Below are 22,711 nucleotides of genomic sequence, written 5' to 3' on the forward strand. Positions count from 1 at the left end.
TCGCACCCGCGCAGATTTCTCATCATTCCAACGCAGCTTCTCGGTCCGTGAGGAAATTTGACGCGATCCACTAGGGGTTCTAACTTCTAAGTGTCAAGTTACGGCTCCATTTGGATACCCCTCCTAAAGTTTAGCACCTATCACATTAAATCTTTGAATACTAATTAGGAGTATTAAACATATACTAATTACAAAACTAATTGTACAGATGGAATCTAATTCGCGAGACGAATCTATTAAGCCTAATCAGTCTATGATTTGACAATGTGGTGCTATAGTAACCGTTGCTAATGATGGATTAATTAGGCTTAATAGATATGTCTCGCAAATTAGCATTGGGGTTGTGCAATTAGTTTTATAATTAGCTCATGTTTAGTCCTTCTAATTAGCATCCGAACATCCGATGTGACATTGCTAAAGTTTAGCACCTAGTATCCAAACATCCCTTTACGTTGCAGACTTGCAGGGCTCACAAGGTGTTTGATGTAATGCGTATGCTGCTCTGCAGGGGGCAACTAGGCCTGAGTTCAGCGCACACGGGTCATAGGTGAGACCATGTCGACGCCGGAGGTCCCAGAGCGTGATCGGCTGAGCGAGCTGCCTGATGACTACCTGCACCGCATCCTGCGCTTCCTGGACACGCAGCAGGTCATCACCCAACTCAGCAGCCTGTCACGACGGTGGCAGTACCTGTGGGCGACCATGCCCTTTGTCACCCTGCGGTCCGGCTCCGAGAAGTTCGGGAACTTGCTGCTGCTCCTCCGTGATGGAACCGTGCCGCTGCACGCGTTCTGCCTGCACAGCTGCGACGGGAAAAACTTCGACCATGCACACAGGTGGCTACGCCATGCCCTGACACGTGAGTTCAACCTATTGCGCCCAGGTCGGTCTGTCTCCCGTGCCTGAAGAAGCTGCACCTAGACTCTGTACCACTGGAAACTCGCTTTTAATCCCGGTTGGTAGGGAACAAATCTTCCGAAAATACATCCGAGATAAAGGTGGAAAACTCACCTTTAGTTCCGGTTGGTAGGGAACAAATCTTTTGAAAATACATCCGAGATAAAGGTGGAAAACTCAACTTTAGTCCCGGTTGGTAGGGAATAAATCCTCTGAAAATCCATCCGGGATAAAGCAATCGAGACAAGGGGGGTCTTTAGTCCCGGGTCGCCAGGACTAAAGGGGTCGCCAAATATGCGTGTGCGCGTGCGTGGGATTCGAACCCACGACCTCAAGCCTTGCGCATAGCTTTCTTATCATTCCACCTACACAACACATCTGACTATAGGGGATGCAATCCTTTTGCATTAATTCGTGGGGAACCCTTTAGTCTCGGTTTGTGTTACCGTTACCGGTTGGTAACACAAACCGAGACTAAAGGGTCCGAGGGCTTTAGTCTTTTTCAGCCACCCGTGGGAGACCTTTTAGTCCCGATAACACAAACCGAGACTAAAGGATCTAAGGCTTTAGTTTTTTCAGTCACCTGTGGGGGATCCTTTAGTCCCGGTTGGTAAAAAGTCGAGGGCTTTAGTCCACCAATCAGGATTAAAGGGTCCCCACGGGTGGCTGATTTTTTCACCCGGGATTACAGGGTCTCCCACGTGTGGCTGATTTTTGACCTAGGACTAAAGGGGGCCTTTAGTCCCGATTGATATTTGATCTGGAACTAAAGCACCTTTTGTCCTGGGCCAACTTTGAACCGGGACAAAAGGGATGCATGGAAGGTGAGTTGTCTACTTAGTGTACGGTTTGCTGATCCATCCGCGGTGGAGAAGATCAACTCTCGCTGTCCAGTTCTTGAAGAGTGAGTTTGTCCTACTGCTTCCTTGGTTCATTCAAGATATTATCTGACACTCTGAAGATTCTGTTCATTACTAACTGCTATTCATATGTGATTCAAGTTTCTGCTCCTAATGTTTGTTCCCTGAGGTTAACTATTTTCGGGAAAGTTCATCTTGATCGAATGCCATTTCTAGTGAGTGCATGGGTGTACCTTTGTGATGGAGGAGTTTCGCACCCTGCTCAGAGTGGATATGATCTCATTGCAGCAATTTGCAATGCCCAGCATCTTGAGTTATTCAGATTTAATTTGTTTCTCCAGGTGAAAATCTTTCTTCTCCTAACTGCAATGCTGCTTTGCACCTCAAGTTACACCTAACATTATGTTGATTGTTGCATCTAAAGGATATAATGGAAAACTCAACTCTTGAGGGCCTATCATTTTGCAAATTGAAGAGCCTGTACATTGGAGAATGGCGGGTCATTGACTTTTATGGCCCATTAGCTTATTTCCTTCAGTGCGCTCCTAATTGGGCTGCTCTTACTCTGGACCAGTGGAAGGTAAACTGTTGCATAACTACAGTCTGTACGCACTGTTTTAGAAAAATGTCTGAAAAACTTACGGAGCATTTCTCTGCTACTACAGTTGTATCAAAGAGACAAAAGGAATATGGAGTCCATGGAAACGAAACCTAAAGTTGAGCTGAAACCGGTGTCTGCTCTGACCAGAGACATTGGAGAATTCCGCAAAGTGAGACTCTTATTGAAGGAGAAGACAAAGCCTAAGGAGACAGAGGTAGTATGGTTTTAGACTTTTTTTTTAGTGGACGGTTCCTCGGCAGTACTATGGTGCTACTGTTCATCGCTCTTCCGAATCAGTGTCTGCATCTGTTACCTGTGCTGCCATTCGTTTGGCGTAATACTTGGGAAAGTCTGGACTTGGTTATTGTTGGATATTACTGGGCTAAATTATCAGGTTATCGGCATGTACTTTGTTTAGGGTATTGATCGGCAGGCTCGTCAGTATTAATTTAGTTTATGGACTTTGAGTAATATCTTGCATCTCTTACTTGGTCTTGGACTCTTGGTCATGTTTGAGTATTTGGACATGTGTACTGTGTGCCACTGGAAACTAGATTTCAAGTCTCTCCCATCTTAAAATCTGATATGGATATCTTAAATTCCTTGACCCCTTTCAAGGGAACTAGTGTGGTCAAGGGAACTAGTGTGGTCTAATGCAGAGATTATATGGAAAGTTTAAGCATTTCCTAGTTCTATGTTGCATCTATATAATGATCTTGCGTGTGTGTTGACCACACAAAACCATGAAATAATAATGACTTCATTTTTGGCATATTAGCCTACGCACTATAGAATTTACGTCGTGTGATTACAATAACGATTGTGTGGCCTAGGAATTCAATTACATATCCTTTGTGGATATGATGAATTTCTAATTTGGACAATCACTACGGGAAACATGAAAATTGCCGAGTGTATTTTTTTTGCCGAGTGTTTTTTTTCGAGCACTCAGCAAACAAGCTCTTCACCGAGTGCCAAGCCAAAAACACTCAGCAAACCGGGGCTTTGCCGAGTGTCAAATAAAAAACACTCGGCAAAGAGGGAGGTTTGCCGAGTGTCAAAAAAAACACTAGGCAAATAGGGGGTTTGCCTAGTGTTTTTTTGACACTCGGCAAAAAAATAATTTTTTTTCCTCTTTTCACCATGAAATTTTTTCTACTCCCCACATACAACATGTGGTACTCCATGTTAAAATTTGGTATATTTTTGGATTTATTTGCTATATTTATTTAATTAATTGCATTTCAAGGGAATTTTTGGTATAAGTCAAATTTGAACTGCAAGTGATTCAAATTATGGAACAAAATGAGTAGAAAAATGATATTCATATTATTCGGCCCAATTTGAGACCTGACCCATGAAATGACAAGAAATTTCGAACATCTTGTTCAGGAAACACGACCACGAACGTGTGGCAGTGGTATTTTTAAATTATAAAAAAAATAAGCAAAGTCTGAAAATCATGAGATTTGTCATGATGTGAAGATATCATAGGTGGAGGCTGTGGAAAAAAATTAAGAATGTTTTGCACATTTCGTCACATACGATGTTTACAAACCGAAGCATCTCAGAAGAAGATTAGTAACGTTGAGAAGGATTGCATAAGATTTGGAGTCAAAATGACGGTCGAGTTTTGATTTGACTACAAAACTTTTTGTATAGTCAATAGAGAACATATATTGGTTTGTGTGAAAATTTGGTATTTTTTTGAAATGGTTGGATATTTTTTAAATTTTTTTCAAAATAAGTTTGCCGAGTGTCCTACGTTGGACACTCGGCAAAGAAACCCTTTACCGAGTGTCCACGTAGGACACTCGGCGACCTTTTGTTTTTCCCAACCTTATCCCCGCACCGCACCGCACCGTTCACCTGCACCGCACCTTACTCCCTCGAACCTTCTTCCTCTCTCCCCCCGCCCCCGGCCCCGCCGCCCGGCGCCCCCCGCCCCGCCGCCCGCCGCCCGCCGCCCGGCCCCCGGCCCCGCCGTCGCCCGGCGCCCGCCCCCTCCGCCGCCCGGCACCCGACCCTGCCCGCCGCCGCCCCCTTCTTCCCCTTCGGATCTGGCCGCCGCCGCCCCCTTCTTCCCCTTCCCTGGCTCCCTCCCCTCCAGCCGGATCCGCGCCCCCTTCTTCCCCTCCGGCGCGGATCCGGCAGCCCCCACCTCTCTCCCCTCCGGATCGGGCGCGTGGTGGCGGGCGGTAGCGGCGGGCGGCAGCGGGCGTGGCGGCGGCAGCGGCGTGGTGGCGGCGGGCGGCAGCGGGCGTGGCGGCAGCGGCGGGCGGCAGCGGCGTGGCGGTAGCAGGCGGCAGCGGGCGGCGTGGTGGCCGTGGCCGTGGATGGCCTGGGCGTGGCGGCGGCGGCGGCGGCCAACTGGAGCTGCCCCCGGTGGCCGGGGTATGTTTTTTTTATTTTTTCTGGAAATATTGTTTGCCGAGTGTTTTGTGCCACTCGGCACACCCTTTGCCGAGTGCCCGACCAAAGACACTCGGCAAAGTTAACTTTGCCGAGTAAAACTTTGCCGTGTGCTCATCGCCGAGTGTTACACTCGGCAAACACGTTGCCGAGTGTTTTTAGGGTTTCGCCGAGTGCCTGGGGCACTCGGCAATTTGTAGCTTTCGCGTAGTGAATTAAGATAACCGCATATGACCATCACCACACACTCATGACTATAAGTTTCCTTATGCTTTTCACCATGCGGGAATACACGAGGTACTTTCCTATTTGTTTACATTGGGTGCGTCCTAAGCTTCCCAGGCTCACTACCACAGGAAAAAAGGTATCTATGTGAGATTTCACTCCCCGTCAATCATTAAATATTTAGATTCTTTTAGTAAGGATCTATTTATGACCCAATACACTGGTTTTATTCTAATCACGAGCATTTACAGGCATTAGGAGAAAAATTATAGCACCACAAAGAATATTAAGAAATTGATTGGAACGCATAATGCATTTTAGGCTTAGGATCGCATAGCAAAACATGGTCAATATTTGCAAGAAATTACGAATCAACTACTTCTTCTCATGGAGGGGCATCGCGCTGGTGTGGAGCCGATATCGAGCCTCTTCTACCACAACTTGATTCTCGGCTGGCCGCGGGGATGGAAGGAGTTGGGGACGAGAAAAGGAGGTGCGAAAGCAGATGGGGAATGGCAGATCGAGTGGGGGGAGAGGGTGTTGGTCGAGCTTGGGGAGGAGTGTGGGAGTGAAACGTTCCTCCCCTCCAGCTGAGCGGCATTCTCTGTATTTGTGTTCCACCTAAACTGAGGGTCTTGCACTCCTGCTACGGCTGGCGCGCGCATTCGTGCAGGGCATCGTTTATGCATTGAAATCTCTTCTATAACTTGAGATGTATATATAGGCTTAGTATAAGAGTAGAAGTTCGCCGGCAGCAACCCGATACCCATCCGGCGCCCGCGGGCGGACCACGCGGCCGCGCCACCCAGAGCTCCGCCGCTGTTGCTAAATGCGTCGACTGCGGACACTGTCGACTGGCCATTGCGGCCGCCGCTCTCTGAACGCCCTCGCCAGCGCGCCGCCACCGTGCTGGCAGCCGACATGGCGCAGATTTCGTTACTGCGCCTGTGCCGTCCGCCACGATTCTCGCCCCGCGACCCCTCGACCTCGAGTCCGTCCATGCAATGCATGCGCCCGATTCTTCAACAGGGCCAGAACAGAGACGCGTGGGGCCTGGTTGATGCGCACGGGTGAGGCCGGCCGGCCGGCGTGCAGCGAGGACGTCATGAGGATCGATGAGCACATGGGATGGATGGGGTGACGAAGAGTGGCTGACATAGTTTCGTGCGCGCGCCACGATGCCTACCATGCCGGCTGTCGCGCTGCGCCTAGAACGCGGTACGTACGTCGGCCCCTATGCTGGCAGATATCACGCATTAATTCACACCATCGCCACGCGAGCTAGATGGCGAGGCTCCGATGTGCTCATAAGGAACAAGATGGAAGAAGTTAGCTAGAGACGCCCGGCCTGAGTGCGGCGGCGCTCCGGCGAGCTGCGCAGGAGGACCCCAAAGGGCGGACGGTGTTTGAGATACCGTCCACCCCCGGGTGCCTACCGCGCCGTCCAATCGTGTTTGTGCGGTCCAGATCGGCCCAGCCGTCTAATCCAAGGAGGGTCTTGCTCGTCGTCAGTAGCCCAAGGCCGCGGTGCTCTCTGTTGGCGGCTACCATGGTGAGAGCCTAAAATTCTATTCTTGTATGATAAGCTCTCAAGTTGCAGGTACGAAATACGAAAATGTAAAAGAGTAGGTAAGAAAGAATGCAAACTCAGACATGATGATTTATCACATGGTATTCGTAGGCAAATAGCATCCCTAGTCCACATTGGAGCTCCACCGAGGATATACTCCCGGTTACCAAATCTCTCCCGATCAAGGTCTTGAACTCGCCATAAAGGCTCGTGCCAAGCTAGATGAGAAATATGCCACTAAGGTAAGGCTCACCACTCCCTCTCTTCCGGTCACCTTGACACCGTCTTCACTACGGAGTTTCTCCACCAAGGAAGGGGTCTCCTCGTCCCCCGCAAGGGACGCACACGGTCGTCGACGCCGCTCCACACCAAGCCGGAGAGTCGAAGACTTGCTGGCAGCCACCAAGGCTCCAAAGCGCCGGCACACCTTGTACAACTATAGTTCACTCATTGAACCGATCACAAGGCAGCAACACCTTGCACTCTCTCTTCTATAGGCCTACTAGAACTAATCACTCTTCTAAACTTGTGCTAAGCTTTTGATTAATCACTTATGCACTTTTGGTGGATTGGATGTGTTCTTGATTAGTCTTGATCTCCAATGGATTTCTGCACACTTCAGCAACTTCAAATGTGTGAGTGGAGGGGGTATAAATAGCCCAAAGCTTTAAAGAGCCGTTGCTCCAACGGCTAGTTAAAGTGTACGATCGGATGTTCCAATCGTTCCTTTTTGGCATGCATCGGAACATCCGGTGCAACTAGCCGTTGGCCTCGCTGCGCCCAAGCTCTTCACTGACACATCAAAATTCACCTGATGCTTCATCCGATGCACCATCGGAACATCTGGTGCTAAAGGGGTTTCACCCGAAATCTCTCTAGAACTTCGCAAAGTAAATATGCTTCATCCGACGCCTCTAACTTGTGACCGTCGGATCATCCGGTGCCTTGGGGTTGTCTTCGTCTTCTCTGCGAATTACTCCAACGCATGTGAAATACAGGTTGTTGGATCATCCGGTGCACTTCAAACTTTTTCCCTGATTTTCATGTTGTCCCAATTGCTCCGATGGTTAGTCTGATGCTTGCTCCAGTGGACCATCGGAACATCCGATGGTACTGAATTTTTTGAGTTGAAAACTGCCACTTGCACACCGAAAATACCATCACATGGATGTATTCCATCACATAGATGCTTGAATACAATAGAATAATCCTAGGTACCATAGCTTGGTCACTTGAATACCACCGTTTGAATACAGAAAATACCGTTATTTGGATCACTTGAATACCATGATTTGGACTTTTGCCATGGTTTGGTTTGCATGCTTGAGACCTAGAAAACCTACAAGATACATGATAAACAATTCATTAGTCCCAATAACTATATTGTCATTCAATCACCAAAATTACAATCTATAACCCACCATTTTCACTACACGCGTTGACCCACGAGCAGAGCACAAAATCCAAAACAGAAGTGCTCGGCTCAGCGCAAGACTCTTCTCAGTCACTCGCTCGGATAGACTGCGAAGAGGCAACGCCAAGTCGCTCGGTCGGTGTTGCTTTCATGGGCCGGCTATACATCTAGCTGCAATGCTGGATTGACTTTCTCCTCGGCCCAGCCGCCCGGCGGGCGTGCGTTTCACTCACTCTCTCTCTCTCACACACACACACACATATATATATATATATATTACTACTCCGTATCAAAATATTTGTTGTTGTTGATTTTTTTCACAATGTTTAACCATTCGTCTTGTTCAAAAAATTACTTTGCAATAAGTTTTTGAATAAGATGAATGCTCAAACGTTACCAGAAAAAATCAACAGCGACAAGTGTTTTGATACGATGGGAGTATCTTATTACGAGCAGAAAATCTAGCGCGCGGTGGGTTTTCAAGCTGGACATACCATGCATCGTCGATTACGTGCCAACAACAGCAAAAATTAGAGATTAAAAAAATAAAGCATAGAGTCATCAGCAGATAAGAGATCATATATATTTACACACGTCGTCATCATCATCAGTCCATGCGGATACGAATAGTGTCAATATTTGTCGAATAATGATATATTATTCGTCCTATTCGTATATTAAATATCGAACTTTGAGTAACCGGATTTGGATACGGTACGGATATCGAACGTTTGAATTCGGATACGAACTATCCATTTGAGTGTCTGAACTCCTTCGATCGGACGAACGGACGGATAATATCCATACCACTTTCATCCCTAATTTTGCCATATCGCCTGCACGTACGATCATATCAAAAAGCATTTCCAACCTTGATTATTGTGCTGCCAATTCGTCGGATGTAGTAATGACGACCAGCTAGCAAAATGATCTAAGCAACGGGCACGACAGAGTGTCAATCGAGGTCACCCAATTACCAGAGACGGAACCAGCGTGGAGCCGGGGGGGCTAAGCCCCCCTACTTACGCTGGAACCACGGAAGCCCCCCCTCCCCACCCTCCTTATGCTTTGGATCCACCCCCAGCAACTGCGCGAGCTAGCTCACGCAATGGCATGCGGCTGGGCACCGTACCCTTTGCGAGTTGCGACCCATCAAGTCAGGTGGCAAAAAATCTTGTCATGCATTTCTCCCTCAGTTACCGAAGCGAGAGAGATGATCTCCTGAGATCCATGTACCCTACTTCACTGCACGTTATTATATATCCTCACATTGGATAGTCATCTATCCATCTTCAGAATAGTGCAGTTGGTATGTGCTTCTCTTGAAATACACTATACGGAGTAACTAATTTCATTATATTTGGATAAAAATAATGTAGTCAAACATTAGAAATATAAATTTAATTATAGGGAAAAACATGAAATTGATCTTAATCTAAGTGAATATTAGATTCTAGTTTTATTCAATGAAATTTAGATGAGATAATAGAAATGAAAGTTGTATGAATCTGAATTTGGAAATGGCTACGTCCTACGTGCAAACTTTGAAGCTTCCACTTAAAATCCCAATCCTTCTATTTTTGGACACTGTTAAATCTAGAATTGGAACACGATTAACTATGAACAGATTTACCAATTATATTTAGATTTTATATAAAAAATAGAGTAAGGTGATAGTAGTTATGTTACGGATGTCATTACTAATTTGTAATGCTATTGATGGAACTATAATATTACACCATGTTATCTAATGTATTTATAGTATTTTTGTTAAATTTGGGGAAATAGATATTCGAGTTGATGAAATGCTTAGTATGCTACTCTTACCAACAGCTATACTTATTTTCATAAATATTCAAATTCTTGTAGATAAAGAAGATAATAGGTGGGGGTGTTCGAACCACCGACTAAGTGGGGTGCCTTTCAAAGCGTCTAAGGCGTCTAAGGTAACTTTGTTATTCTCAAGATCTGCCAGCCTCATCAGTACGAATGTGTTTGCACTGTAATTTTTCTTTTTAAAAAAAAGTTATACGGTACTACTTCCTCAGTTCAACTACATATAAACTATACCTGCAACATTTGAGTTGCCCCGCTAATAAAGCTGCTTCTAAATCTGTTCAGATCTATCTTCGGATATTTTTATTATGAAGTGTGTTATACATGCATGCACATCATGTAAAAAAATACTTTTGCTTTCATTTGAGGAATGAGCAACATTTGCCGCTGACAGCCGTTGATGATCGCGTCCGCTAGATCCTTTGCACGGCAGCCATGCATGGTGCAAACTGCAAAGTAGTGGCATTCTGCTGCATGTTGCTCCAGTATGGTGCTGTATCATAATCATCATCTAAAAAAGATCTCTGGCATTCCCATGCTGCTGTCATCACCCCACACGTTTTGCGTCAAAACTAGCATTGCCTAGGTTCGTCGATCCACTTGGGAAGGTTAGGGGAAACAGACATGCACAAGTGAAGTAGAATAACCTTTGAGGTGCTGACCAGGGCCAGGCAGGCGCGTACAGAAACGCTAGCAAATGTTTTGGCAGCCACAAGCGCAGTGCAAACGGGCAACATGCCAATGTGTAATGCCGTGGACCTGCACGCGTCGGATCTGGATCGGACGGCCTCAGGGTGCCGTGGGGTGCGTCGTCGGACACGCCAGGGCCAGCCGCCACAGCCAGCCAGCACCCACGCGGCCACGCCACGCATGACGCACGAGAGGTCGGGTCCCGTCCCGGCGCCCGCGGGCAGTGTCCGGGTCTCAGGAATCTTCCCGGAAGTTGACTCGCCGTGCGGTGCGCTGCTAATCCGGCGAGTAAAGAAATTGGGTAAAGTGGCCGCGCTAAGTACGGTCATTTCATTAAAAGAATGTCATTCTAAATCACTTTGCAGGTTGCATAAGGAAAATGGTAACACCAGACACACAGCTAGTAAGGGTTAGTGGTCTGGATGGTACGTAAGAGCATTGCAAAAAAGAAAAAAAAAGGAAAAGAAGAGGAGAAGCTAGCAGTGGTTCGTAAGAGGTTTTGAGAAAGAGGGGGGATGCTTCGACTTCGACCAGTTTTCAGCTATCCGAGGGATTGAGCACCAGTCGGGGTCAAAAAGCTTAAGTTCTTAAGCAACGTATTTTTCGAGCTAAATTAAATTAAAGCCGTTAGGAAACGATTTGGTACGTTTCTTTTCTCCGAGGAAGCAAAGCCACTTCGTTCTCATCAGTTGCTGCAGCAGTACATGTGGACACACGCTATGGACCGTGAAACATTTTGTAATAACGGTGACACCAGCAGCAGCGTTACCACGGACACATTATTTCTTGTGCTCTCTGAGACCTGCCCTCCGAAAAATTCTAGCAACTCATTGCTAGTTATGAGTAAATACCCTAATAATAAATTAATCCGGACTGTGTTGATGATCGAGAGAAGTAATTTAGACTTTTTTCTCCTCACTTTTTAGACTTAGGAAAAAATGGTGCGGTGAAAGGAAAAAAAGAGGGATTAGTGGATGCAACAGAGCACGATTCCGCCGCCGCCGCCGCTGAAGCCTGACCTCCCTGTCACGTGGATTATTGCCGACGACTTTCGTCGGGCAGTCTAGGGGGAGCTCCTGCTTCCCTGGTTTTACTGCTACGTGAATCCCATCTAGGCTTCACGGGAGTAGACGTGGAAGCAAACGATCGTTTCGAGGCAGTGCTTCCAATCTAGTTCAAGGAGTTGAATCGGAGTTGGATTGACGTGGAAAAGTTGATCTAAGACTCAGGTTGGACCACGAGACGGACTGGCTATATATACAACGGTGAGCTAGGGTTTTTCTCTCGGTTCTGCTCGTGTTCTTGGTGATGGCTCTCTGGTCATAATTGTCCTGCGTCCTGCGGTGGGGTGATAAGGGATTTCTGATGAGGAGATTGCCCACCCGAAGTCAAAGGTGCTTGACACGTGGAAACAATGGCTGGCACGAGCAAAGCGATGGAGTTGGGTGATGTTGCTGCATGGAAGATGGCGAATCAGGAACAAGACAACAGATTGGTTCCTGCTATGGATCAATCTCCAAAATATGGAGAGAGGGAGGTCGACAGATCTGAGAAGAAGGGGAAGGCACCTCAGATGCAGGTGTCAAACCCTGATAAAAGGATTGTTCTGGCAGGTCAGGTAATCTAGTGAAGGAGACAGTGGCCGAGGAGGAAGATGAGTATGTCTTTGAAGAGGATGAAGAAGCAATTCAAATGCCTTTCAAGAGGAGGTCAATTGCCCGATATTACTCCGGTCAGGAATTCTCCAGCTGGGGCATGTTCAATGAACTGAGCAAGGCGTGGGGCAAAAAGGAGCCAGTTCCTTTCAGAACGCTTGGTGATAACAGATATCTTGTTGACTTTGATTCTAAGAGACTATGGAAAAAGGCCATCAAAGGTGGCCCATGGAAGCACAAGGGAGATGCTCTGATTTTTGTTCCTTATGGTGGAGTGATGAGAACTTTAGAAATCATTATTGAGTCTATTACTCTATGGGTTCACATTTATGATATCCCGATAACTATGCTGACAGAGGGTTTTGCAAGAGCTTTGGGTGCAAAGATTGGGAAGGTGTTAGAGGTAGGTGAAGCTCGCAAGAATTACAAAAGAGTTAGGGTTGATTTTCCCCTGGCTAAAGCTATTATGCACACGTAGAAATAAAAGTGAGAGGTCAAGGCCCAATGGAGTTTTTGCTGCGCTATGAGAACATACCTTATTTTTGCTTTGGGTGTGGAAGGATAGGACATGCTCTACGTGAATGTCCAGCTGAAGGTCAGATGGGAGGTGATGTGAACTTTAGCAAGGCCTTAAGGTGCTCCCCACAGAAGAAGGATGAGGGGAAGCAGATGACAATACCAGCGGAGGACCCTGATGCTCGGCGAGGCCTCAATTTCAGTTGTGATCAGAGGTGTAAGGTTATGTCATCTGCAAGTTCTTCCAATAATCTGAACAGCGGCAAGAAGAATATGCATAAAGGAAGAAAGTCAACTGATGGAGATAATGAAGTACACGTCAATGAAGGGAAAGAACACTCAGGGGTTCCGACGGAGGTAGCTGAGGATCTTGTGCATGGTGTGGAGAACATGACAAGGGACATACAACTTTTTTAGAAAAAGGAAATGTTTCTGACCTTTGCAACCGCACATAGCTAAGTTTTATAGCATTCTCAGCTCAAAAGCTGATGAAAAAAAGGTGAAAAGATGTACGCATATAAAGGAAATAAATCAAAAGCAAAATCTATTATTGCTTCTCCAACCATTCTTAGCAAAGATATCCAAAGCAACAATCTCCAACGCTTTGCTTGCTGAACAAATAGTTTTCCTTGATTCCTCACGCTGCAGTAGAGACCAAAATCGCAAAATATGCTCCCCTAAAAACAACCTGCATAAAAGAGATAAACCGTTTTTTCTTAAAAACCAAATAGTTATGCGTACACCAAATAGCCCACATAAGAGCTGCGACCCCCACAAAAATTAGTAGTCTTTCTTTCTTCCTTATGCCCGTTAACCAGTTTCGAAGCATACAAGATACTGATTTAGGTGGAGTTAACCCAGTAGCTATATGAACAATCCTCCAAATAGTCTTAGCATGCTGATAGTCAAAAAAGAGATGTTTAATTGTTTCATTACAATTACAGAAACAATATTTTTGACTTCCAGGCCATCTTTTAAATGACCATCCACCTATTGGCCACCCAAAGAAGGTCTCATGCATGGATTCCTTTGTGGATTCGAGTGAAGAGTCTGGTGGTGTTAAAAATGCAAGTGGGTTGGGGACTCGCCTAAGTATGCATGAAAGATTGATGATGGCAAAGGACTCCAAGGCGGGTGCCAAAGTGGAGAAGAAGGATGGTACGAAAGGACTAGGAGGAGCTGCAAAGGAAATAGAGAAGCAAAGGAGGAACAAGGTGGCTCTCAATCTGCACATAGTTGAATCTATCGAGATAGGTTTAGAACTTGTTATTGAGAAGGCTTGGCAGAAGGGTAGTGACTTGGGATATATAGCTGAGGCACTGAAAATAGTGATGAAGGATTTGCAGTGCTGGAGTCATGAAAAATTTGGGCAGGTAACAAAGCGCATTGAGGAGCTCCGGGTGCAGTTGGAGCTTCTTGAAAGGGATGAACTGGTACACAACCGTGGGATCATTCCGAAGGCAAAAATGGAGCTCGATAAATGTTATATAGAGAGGAAATGATGTGGCTTCAAAGATCGAGAATCTCCTGGTTGAAAGAAGGGGACAGGAAAACCAAATATTTCCACAGAAAAGCACAATGGCGGGCAAAAAAGAATAGAGTGAAACGTCTAAAGAAGAAGGATGGCAGCTGGTGTTCTGATCAAACAGAGATGCAACAAATGGCTACAAATTATTTCAACGTCCTTTTCCAGAAAGATGTGAGTGTCTACTCACAAGAGGTAAGTGATTTGTTCTAGCCTGTTATTTTGGATGAAATTAACTTCGATCTGTGCAAGCCATATACCGAAGAAGAAATTGGAAATGCATTGTTCCAGATTGGTCCTATAAAATCTCCGGGACCAAACGGGTTTCCTGCTCGTTTCTTCCAGCACAATTGGCTAATTGTGCGAGATGATATTGTGAAAATAGTACAAGACTTCTTTAAAACTGGAAGGATGCTGGAGGGGGTTAATGATACATGCATTATCCAGATTCCTAAGGTTCATACACCGGAAACGCTCAAAGACTTTTGGCCAATAAGTCTCTGCAACATCATCTACAAGGTAGTGTCAAAATGCATGGTAAATCGCTTACGACCAATCTTGCAGAATATTATATCACCTTGTCAAAGTGCTTTCATCCCTGGCAGACTGATTACAGATAATGCGATTATTGCTTTTGAGTGCTTGCATGCTATTACCTCTAATACAGATGAGATGAGCCAATATTGTGCTTACAAGCTGGATCTCTCCAAGGCGTACGATCGTGTGGATTGGAGTTTTTTGAACAATGTGTTGCTAAAGCTGGGCTTTCAGAGTTCATGGGTGGATTGTATTATGACATGTGTGTCAACGGTCCACTATAGGGTTCGCTTCAATGGTGTCTTATCGACACCAATCACTCCTACTCACGGTCTTCGCCAAGGTGATTCGCTGTCGCCTTATTTATTCAACAGGTAGGAGAGGTGAAAGATATATTGGACACCTATGGTCGTTGTACTAGACAGCTAATAAATCCTTCCAAATGCTCCATTATGTTCAGTAACAATGAGACGAGTGCTGTAAATGACCAGGTTGAGTAGACGGCGTTTGAGGCTAAATATCTTGGCCTCCCAACTCCGAATGGAAGGATGAAAGGGGAACACTTTCAATCATTAAAGGAAAGGCTAGGCAAAAGACTGAAAGAATATTCAGAGAATAATATATCAACAGTTGCAAAGGAAACATTGATAAAGGTAGTGGGCCAAGCATTGCCCACCTATGTTTTGAGTGTGTTTAAATTGCCTCTAGGTCTGTGTGATGACCTGACAAGCATTATGCGAGAATTCTAGTGGGGAGTAGAGAATGGTAAAAGGAAAACAACCTGAGTTGCATGGAAAGAACTATCCCTCAAGAAGTGTTGTGGTGGCATGGGTTTTAAAGATCTACGCCCATTCAACCAAGCGTTGCTTGCTAGACAGGCATGGCGTCTGATAGCTTTCCCAGGTAGCTTATGCACCAGACTGCTGAAGGCGAAGTACTACCCTAGAGGATGCTTAATTGATACTGCATTTTGTTTGAACCCCTCTCAGACATGGCAATCCATCATGCATGGCTTGGATTTACTCAAAAAAGGAGTAATCTGGAGAATTGGATGTGGTTCGTAGGTGAGGATTTGGAAGGACCCTTGGATACCACGTGAACATTCCCTTCGGGTCATGTCCAGACAGGGGCGATGTCGTTTGCGGTGGGTCTCTGACCTACTGGATATTACTGGTCGTGTTTGGAACCTTGACAAGTTGGCTGGATATTTCAATCCGGCAGACGTGGATGCCATTTCAAAAATAAAGCTCCCTCGCAGAGGATTTTGTTGCATGGCACATGGAGAAAACATGAGTGTTCTCAGTCCAAAGTGCTTATAATCTTGCTCTTGATCTTCAATCACACCAAGTTTGGGAATCCACGAGTGCGTTGCCTGATGGAGAAAGGAAACTTTGGAAGAATGTTTGGAGTGAAGGCATTCCACCAAAGGTGAATGCATTCACCTGGAAGCTGTGTAGGGTTGGGCTGCCTACAAGGCACAACAAGTTCATGAGGAAAATGGAAATGGATGATTGCTGCTTGTTGTGTGACAGAGAGACAGAAAATGGTTTCCATGCCACAGTGGCATGCCCACAAGCACGAGGACTCAGATTGGCCATGAGAGAGCATTGGTGTTTGCCGGAGGAATCTCAGTTCCTATACACAGGTCCATATTGGCTTCTTTTGTTGCTAGACGGATGCACTGAGGAACAGAGAAACCTGATCAAGCTCATACTTTCGAGAGCATGGACAGTCCACAATAATATTACTCATCAATCGAGGCTGATAAGTACTCTAGAATCGGTGCACTTCCTCCTGGCGATGCAGCCCTCACTGTGCCAGATACGGCAAGGAGCTGATTTACATGATCGGAAAGGCAGGCCGTCCGATAACAGAAAGAAGAAAGGGAGAGATAAAGCTAATAAGGTTGCAACAACATCATGGGAGCACCCTCCGACTGGCTGGGTAAAGGTCAATGTGGACGGCTCATTTGTGGCACAAACAGGAGAAGCAGGAGTGGGCGCCATCATCAGGAAGAGCAACGGTGAAGTGGTATTGACAGCTTGGAGAGTGCTTTTCAGGTGTTCAAGTGCGGTGGAGGCAGAAGTGCTGGCGTGTGTGGAGGGCCTCCGTTTAGCGGCCCAATGGGCACAAGGTTCAGTTATCCTGGAATCCGACTGTGCAAGAGTTGTCCAAACACTTCAGAGAAAGGAAGACAAGTTGGAGCTTCGCTTCATGGTGATGGAAGCGCTAGAGCAAGCACAGCTGCTTAACGAGTGGAAAATCAGTCAGGTAAAGAGAGAGCGAAATCTAGTGGCAAATGAATTAGCGCATTTTACGAGGAGGGACGTACACTCAACAGTTTGGTTAGGGAGAGCGCCTGCCTGCGTTGACACCCTAATCGCCAACTATTGTAATTCCTCTCTGTTTAAGTAATAAAGCTCTCTTTTACCAGAAAAAAAGTCCACTTACTATAACACTACTAGTCCTAAACACTTGTATAAGCAAAAATCTTAACATAGAAAGAAAGTCCTGCCCGATGGCGCTGAATATATTGAACAAAAAAATTGGGCTGACCCAAAATAGTTAAATCATTTATTTTCTTACTGAAAATTGATGGGCACGCCGGCCATCCCGACCCGATTTTCCAGGTTTGATTGAGTTAATTAATGGGCAGATTTTAGGTCTGAAATAAACTGGACTTTTTTCATCAGCCCAGCCCGAGCCCAGTCCAGTCCACATAATGCTCATGTCTACCAGACTACAGGCAGGGGCGGCTGATCCAGAGTCCAGAGACCCGTGCTGGGGGGCCGCAACCCGGATCCAGCCCAAGAAACACCGTGTACCCCACCGGTCAGCCCAGCTTATAACACGCACAACAGCCAACAAGGCACAGCAACGCACGCTCGCATCGCACTCGCACCACGCTCGCGGCTCTGCTTCGTTTTCGGCGTCGTTTTTTTTTTCCTTCTCCCGTGTCGCGGCCGGCGGCACCCTCCCCAATCCCATCGCCATCCGCCCATCCAGACCCCGGGCGGCACCCCGCGGCAGCAGGCAGCGACGCAGCGTCGCGGCTCCCGCACCGCACCTCCACGGCTTGGCCAAGGTGCCCAGGCGGCAGGGGCGAGGGGCGGATCCGCCGCGGCGCCATTGCCAGGCAGTGCTGGTCCACCCGGATCCACGCCATCCGCCTGCAGCTACCCGTGTTCGCGCGCCGTCAAGGCGGATTCAGCCTCCACGCCCCCTTGCTCTATTTAACGCTAGTATAAGCGCCGCCGCCGCCGCCGCCGCCCTCCGTCGGTAGATCCGCCACTGCGGGTAGGAGTCTGCCGTTTCTAAAAAAACCCAGTCTTTCCTGCCTTGCTCCGCGGCCGAGATCGATAGGTTTCCAGATCTAAGACCCCCTCCTCTGGCCGAGAGATCGCGCAGCTACTAGGGGAAACACCCAAGAAAAGGTAATTCCTTTTTTGCTTCGCCTCCCGCTGCAAGAAAAGTATGGTGGACCTGGTGGTCTTCCTTCCTTCCTTCGATCATGCAATTTGGCTGCTACATGCCCGGGTGTTGATCCTGTTTGGTTCCGATTGCAGATTTTTGTGGGGTGACGGAGCAGGAAGAAGAAGGTATTGGAGAAGACAATGGTACAGAAATGGTCTTCATGATGAAGCGGGCGATGGGGCACTGGCGGAGATAAGGGATGCTATCGGCTGTGATGGATTACTTGAGATCTTGCTGGGGACCTGCATCGCCGGCCGGGCGCCCCCGCAGAGGATCAGACACCGCCGGCCGCCAGGACGGGCTCCTGTGGTACAAGGATGGTGGGCAGCTCGTCAACGGTGAGTTCTCCATGGCCGTGGTCCAGGCTAATAACCTGCTGGAGGACCATAGCCAGGTGGAATCGGGGCCGCTGAGCGCAACGGACCCTGGCCTCCAAGGCACCTTCGTCGGCGTCTATGATGGGCACGGTGGCCCGGAGACGGCACGTTACATCAATGATCATCTCTTCAACCACCTGAGGAGTAAGGCCTCTACTTCTGCTGAAGTTCATGCTTTAGATCAAATAACGATCAAGCTATGCTATCTGTTTTACGATCGATATATCCAATTTTTTGATATGCAAGTGTGTATTAGCTGATGCCGATTGCTCTCAAGTAAAGATATTTGCCATTTCAATGGGTCTGTATTGTATGCGTGAGTTGCATAGAATGATGTTCAATGTAGAGTTATACGGAAAAGCGCGTGCAAATTTAAATGCAGTCATCTTTAGACAAAGAGCCAATGTTACCCTAAATTCGATCTTGATATAATTGGAATAGAATGGAAGCACATCATTCCATGGAATAGTGTGATAACTATAAAACGGCTAGAAATTATTGATGATCACAAAAGGATAGTGCCTTCTGTCACATCTCCTAATTATATCATTATATCGTTTAACTGCTTATCTATTTTCATTTATGCCATTGCATGACAAACTTAGTTTTCCAGGATTTGCATCTGAGCACAAGTGCATGTCAGCGGATGTGATTCGGAAGGCTTTCCGAGCGACTGAGGAGGGGTTCATTTCTTTAGTTAGTAGCCAATGGTCATTGAGACCTCAATTAGCAGCGGTTGGCTCTTGCTGTCTAGTTGGCGTGGTTTGCAGTGGAACTCTATATGTTGCAAGCCTTGGAGATTCCCGTGCTGTTCTTGGGAGACTTGTCAAGGGAACTGGAGAGGTTTTGGCAATGCAGCTCTCAGCGGAACACAATGCATCCTATGAGGAGGTTAGACGAGAGCTGCAGGCATCACATCCTGATGATCCCCATATTGTGGTCCTAAAGCACAACGTTTGGCGTGTTAAGGGTATCATCCAGGTATAAGAACTTGAACTGTAATTTGTGTAAGATAAAGTTGTTAGTTTTTGTTCATTCAATCTGACTCATGTATCAAATATTTTGAGTAGTCTTAAAATTTTTTTCTTGTAACCTTGTATATTCATCAAAATTGAGATTTGTGTGCTGTAGGTAGCTAGTTTTATGTTTGCATTTTCTTTTTTACTTGATATTATGTAATTGGCATTTCATTTACAGAGCCATATTTACATGTATTTATGATAATTCTGTAGACATGGAGATGATCTTGGTAATGTAGTAACAATTAATTAAATTTTTTATGCAAATGCCATGCCAATTACTTCTGGTGCTTAGTGTGTATAAGAAACTTCTGGCATGCAATGTTACCTGTTGAACTTCTCTGCTTCCAGGCATCTCATATGGTATGATGATGTTTTGCAGATAACAAGGTCAATTGGAGATGTATATCTGAAGAAACCAGAGTTCAATAGAGAACCTTTGCACAACAAGTTTCGCATCCAGGGAACTTTCAGGAGACCACTCCTTAGTTCTGATCCAGCAATTACTGTACATCAAATACAGCCAACTGATAGGTTCATCATTTTTGCATCTGATGGACTCTGGGAGCATCTTAGTAATCAGGAAGCAGTTGACATGGTTCAGAGTAGCCCTCGAAATGTATGTATTCTTATCTTATGTTTATTTTTCTGTAACTTGGTTCTTTTGAGGCACAGTGCTAGTTTGTTTTTTTGTTTATCTGATCAAAATTACAAGAATACACTTTTGTAGTAGTTTAATCATGCTTTGACTGATGTTTCTGTTGAGGTAGATGGATGTACCTTGTTGCCTTTGAAATTCGAGAGTATAATATCTGTAATTTTTTATGTTTTTAGAAGCATCTGATCTAAGTTTCTAAAGATGTAATGAGTAACTTTCTACAATAAGTGTAGTAGATTTAGCCATGGTATGAAGGCACCTAGATTGTTGAATGTGAGAATTGTACCAGAATAAGTATTTTCTAAGATCTAGGTCTTTAGGCATTCTAGTCTGTAGGATCTACATCTACTATTTGCAGTATTGGTGATTATTGTGTGTAGCAAAGTGTAATTCAAGGAAACTGCACTGTTGCTTAGTCCCTCCAAGTTTGTGTTCTTCACATCATACTGGATTAGACCGTCTCCAGGACAATCTGGAATGTTATCGTCATCTTCATTTTCATTTGTTTCGCTTGAAGCTTTGGTGGTTGAGTTGAAGATCTACTTGTGTAATCTTGATTATTTCCAGAACAGATATGTCTGTTTGTTGTCTTCATAAGATTTTTAGTTGGTAGATACTCCTGACAATGACAGTCTCCAAAATGCAACTCTGACCACAGATTTCTACTGTGGTATATCTATAAAACCGAATAAATTATGGAAATTATTCCTGAAACAAATCCGCACTTGATTTTGAATGTCACAGATCTAAATACTAAAATATAGTTTGACTGAGTTTATGTAAAAATGGCATGTATTTGTCTGATGGGAGGCTCACGTGTAAATCTGCATTCAACATGAAATACGGATGATCTGTTTTGTGACCGCTTTGTCTATGTTTATCATGCCTCTCCAAAACTACGGACTTGCTTCATAGAAATCACATTTGCTTTTCAAAACTTGGTAATACTACAGTCTAACTAAATAAATGTCATCCTTTAATGCATGCGGCCATCCCTTGAAAACTTGACCACTAATATATGCTAGAGCATTTATCTGTCACATTGAAATGCTGTCAAACACATCATGATCATATGCTTCTAATTCTTGAAGTTTTTGCTAATTAAGTTGTAACATTCTTTTTGCTACCATTTAATTAGGACAAACAAGAGTCAAAATTTATATACGATACCATGTCGATGTCCTAAACAAGCAATGAAACAGGTGTGGAAGTATTTTAATAGGCAGGATAGATCAAGCGCGAGTTCACAACTTCCTCATTTACAATTTTTTTGTTGGTTTATTGCTCTTACAAAAAGATACCAGTTGCTGTTTTGTTGACTCTAATCACTTTTATGCCCAGGGAATCGCTCGAAGATTAGTAAAGGCCGCAATGCAGGAAGCTGCGAAGAAGAGGGAGATGAGGTATTCAGACCTCAAGAAAATTGACCGTGGGGTGAGGCGACACTTCCACGATGATATAACTGTCATCGTGGTCTTTTTTGATTCAAATGCCATGACAACTGCTGCCTGGAGCAGACCCTCGGTCTCTCTCCGAGGGGGTGGTGTTCCAATCCCTTCGAACACCCTTGCTCTGTTGTCAGTTCCCACAGAGCTAAACAGCTCTTACTGAAACCATACTGGAGGTGAAGGGGCCAGGCAAGAAGATTAAAAAAAGTAAAGGAAAAGGTAAAAGAAAAAGAAAGAAAGAAAGCAGCAGTTGTGATCAGCTGTAGTGTATTTTGTCGTATGCGTTCTTGTAAAACCTTTTTTAGATTCTCAACCTGGTGACAAAGCGTACTGATAGCAAGGTATAAGATTAGATTATTCTTAGCTTTTTTTTTTCTCTTTTTTCTTACCCTTTAGATTCACTCATGGGATATCAGGTGGCTGTACATTCTCTGGATCAACTTGTGATAATAGTTCATTCGCCCTTTTGTGCAGTAAAATGTTCATCATGCCATCCCAAGACTGATCCGATTGTCCAGCAGGTTGTTCTGATGATGCGTGCTCTCCATGGTCCATGCAGGATTGGTTTTGTTTCCTGGCCTGTTCTCCACATCACTGTGCTGACATGGTGAGGCGAATGCTTTGCAGAGTATTGTCATTTTTAAAAACAAAAAGGGTGGAACAAAGTTGACAACGGTGCACAGCAAAGTATGCTCGGCTACGATTAAAATTTACAAAGCAAGTATGCTCGACATTTCACAAATTTAGGTTTAAACAAAATGATTTGTGTGGCCACATGGGTTTGCACGCACAGCCCTCATCTTTGCAACATGGGCCTCAATCCCACGGCCCGTGGGTGTTCCTCGATTTTTTTATTTTTTTATTTTTTATTTTAACATTTTGCAAAAATATATGTCAAATAAAAAAAATTGCAAATCCATAACGGCTATAGCAGTTCAACCGACAAAAGGTGCACTGTAGCAACCTTACCGTCAGTTTAACTAGCAGAATTTCCCTT

The 22,711-nt window shown here is 45.4% G+C and overlaps 2 protein-coding genes across 2 annotated transcripts; both read left to right on the top strand.

The window, feature by feature from the left end:
- The first annotated feature begins 555 nt into the window (after window positions 1–555).
- On the top strand, window positions 556–2,587 carry LOC117846858 (uncharacterized). Its single transcript, XM_072291258.1, has 4 exons — window positions 556–883; window positions 1,899–2,098; window positions 2,182–2,337; window positions 2,423–2,587. Exons 1-4 carry the CDS (start codon window positions 556–558, stop codon window positions 2,585–2,587), a joined length of 849 nt encoding a protein of 282 aa, XP_072147359.1.
- Window positions 2,588–17,619: 15,032 nt separating this feature from the next.
- LOC117863181 (probable protein phosphatase 2C 72) lies at window positions 17,620–22,207 on the top strand. Its single transcript, XM_034746794.2, has 5 exons — window positions 17,620–18,172; window positions 18,305–18,733; window positions 19,203–19,570; window positions 19,991–20,227; window positions 21,608–22,207. Exons 2-5 carry the CDS (start codon window positions 18,412–18,414, stop codon window positions 21,875–21,877), a joined length of 1,197 nt encoding a protein of 398 aa, XP_034602685.1. The 5' UTR covers window positions 17,620–18,172; window positions 18,305–18,411; the 3' UTR covers window positions 21,878–22,207.
- The last annotated feature ends 504 nt before the right edge of the window (window positions 22,208–22,711 follow it).

Source organism: Setaria viridis, chromosome 1, assembly GCF_005286985.2.
Source record: "Setaria viridis chromosome 1, Setaria_viridis_v4.0, whole genome shotgun sequence".
Taxonomy (NCBI): Eukaryota; Viridiplantae; Streptophyta; class Magnoliopsida; order Poales; family Poaceae; genus Setaria; species Setaria viridis.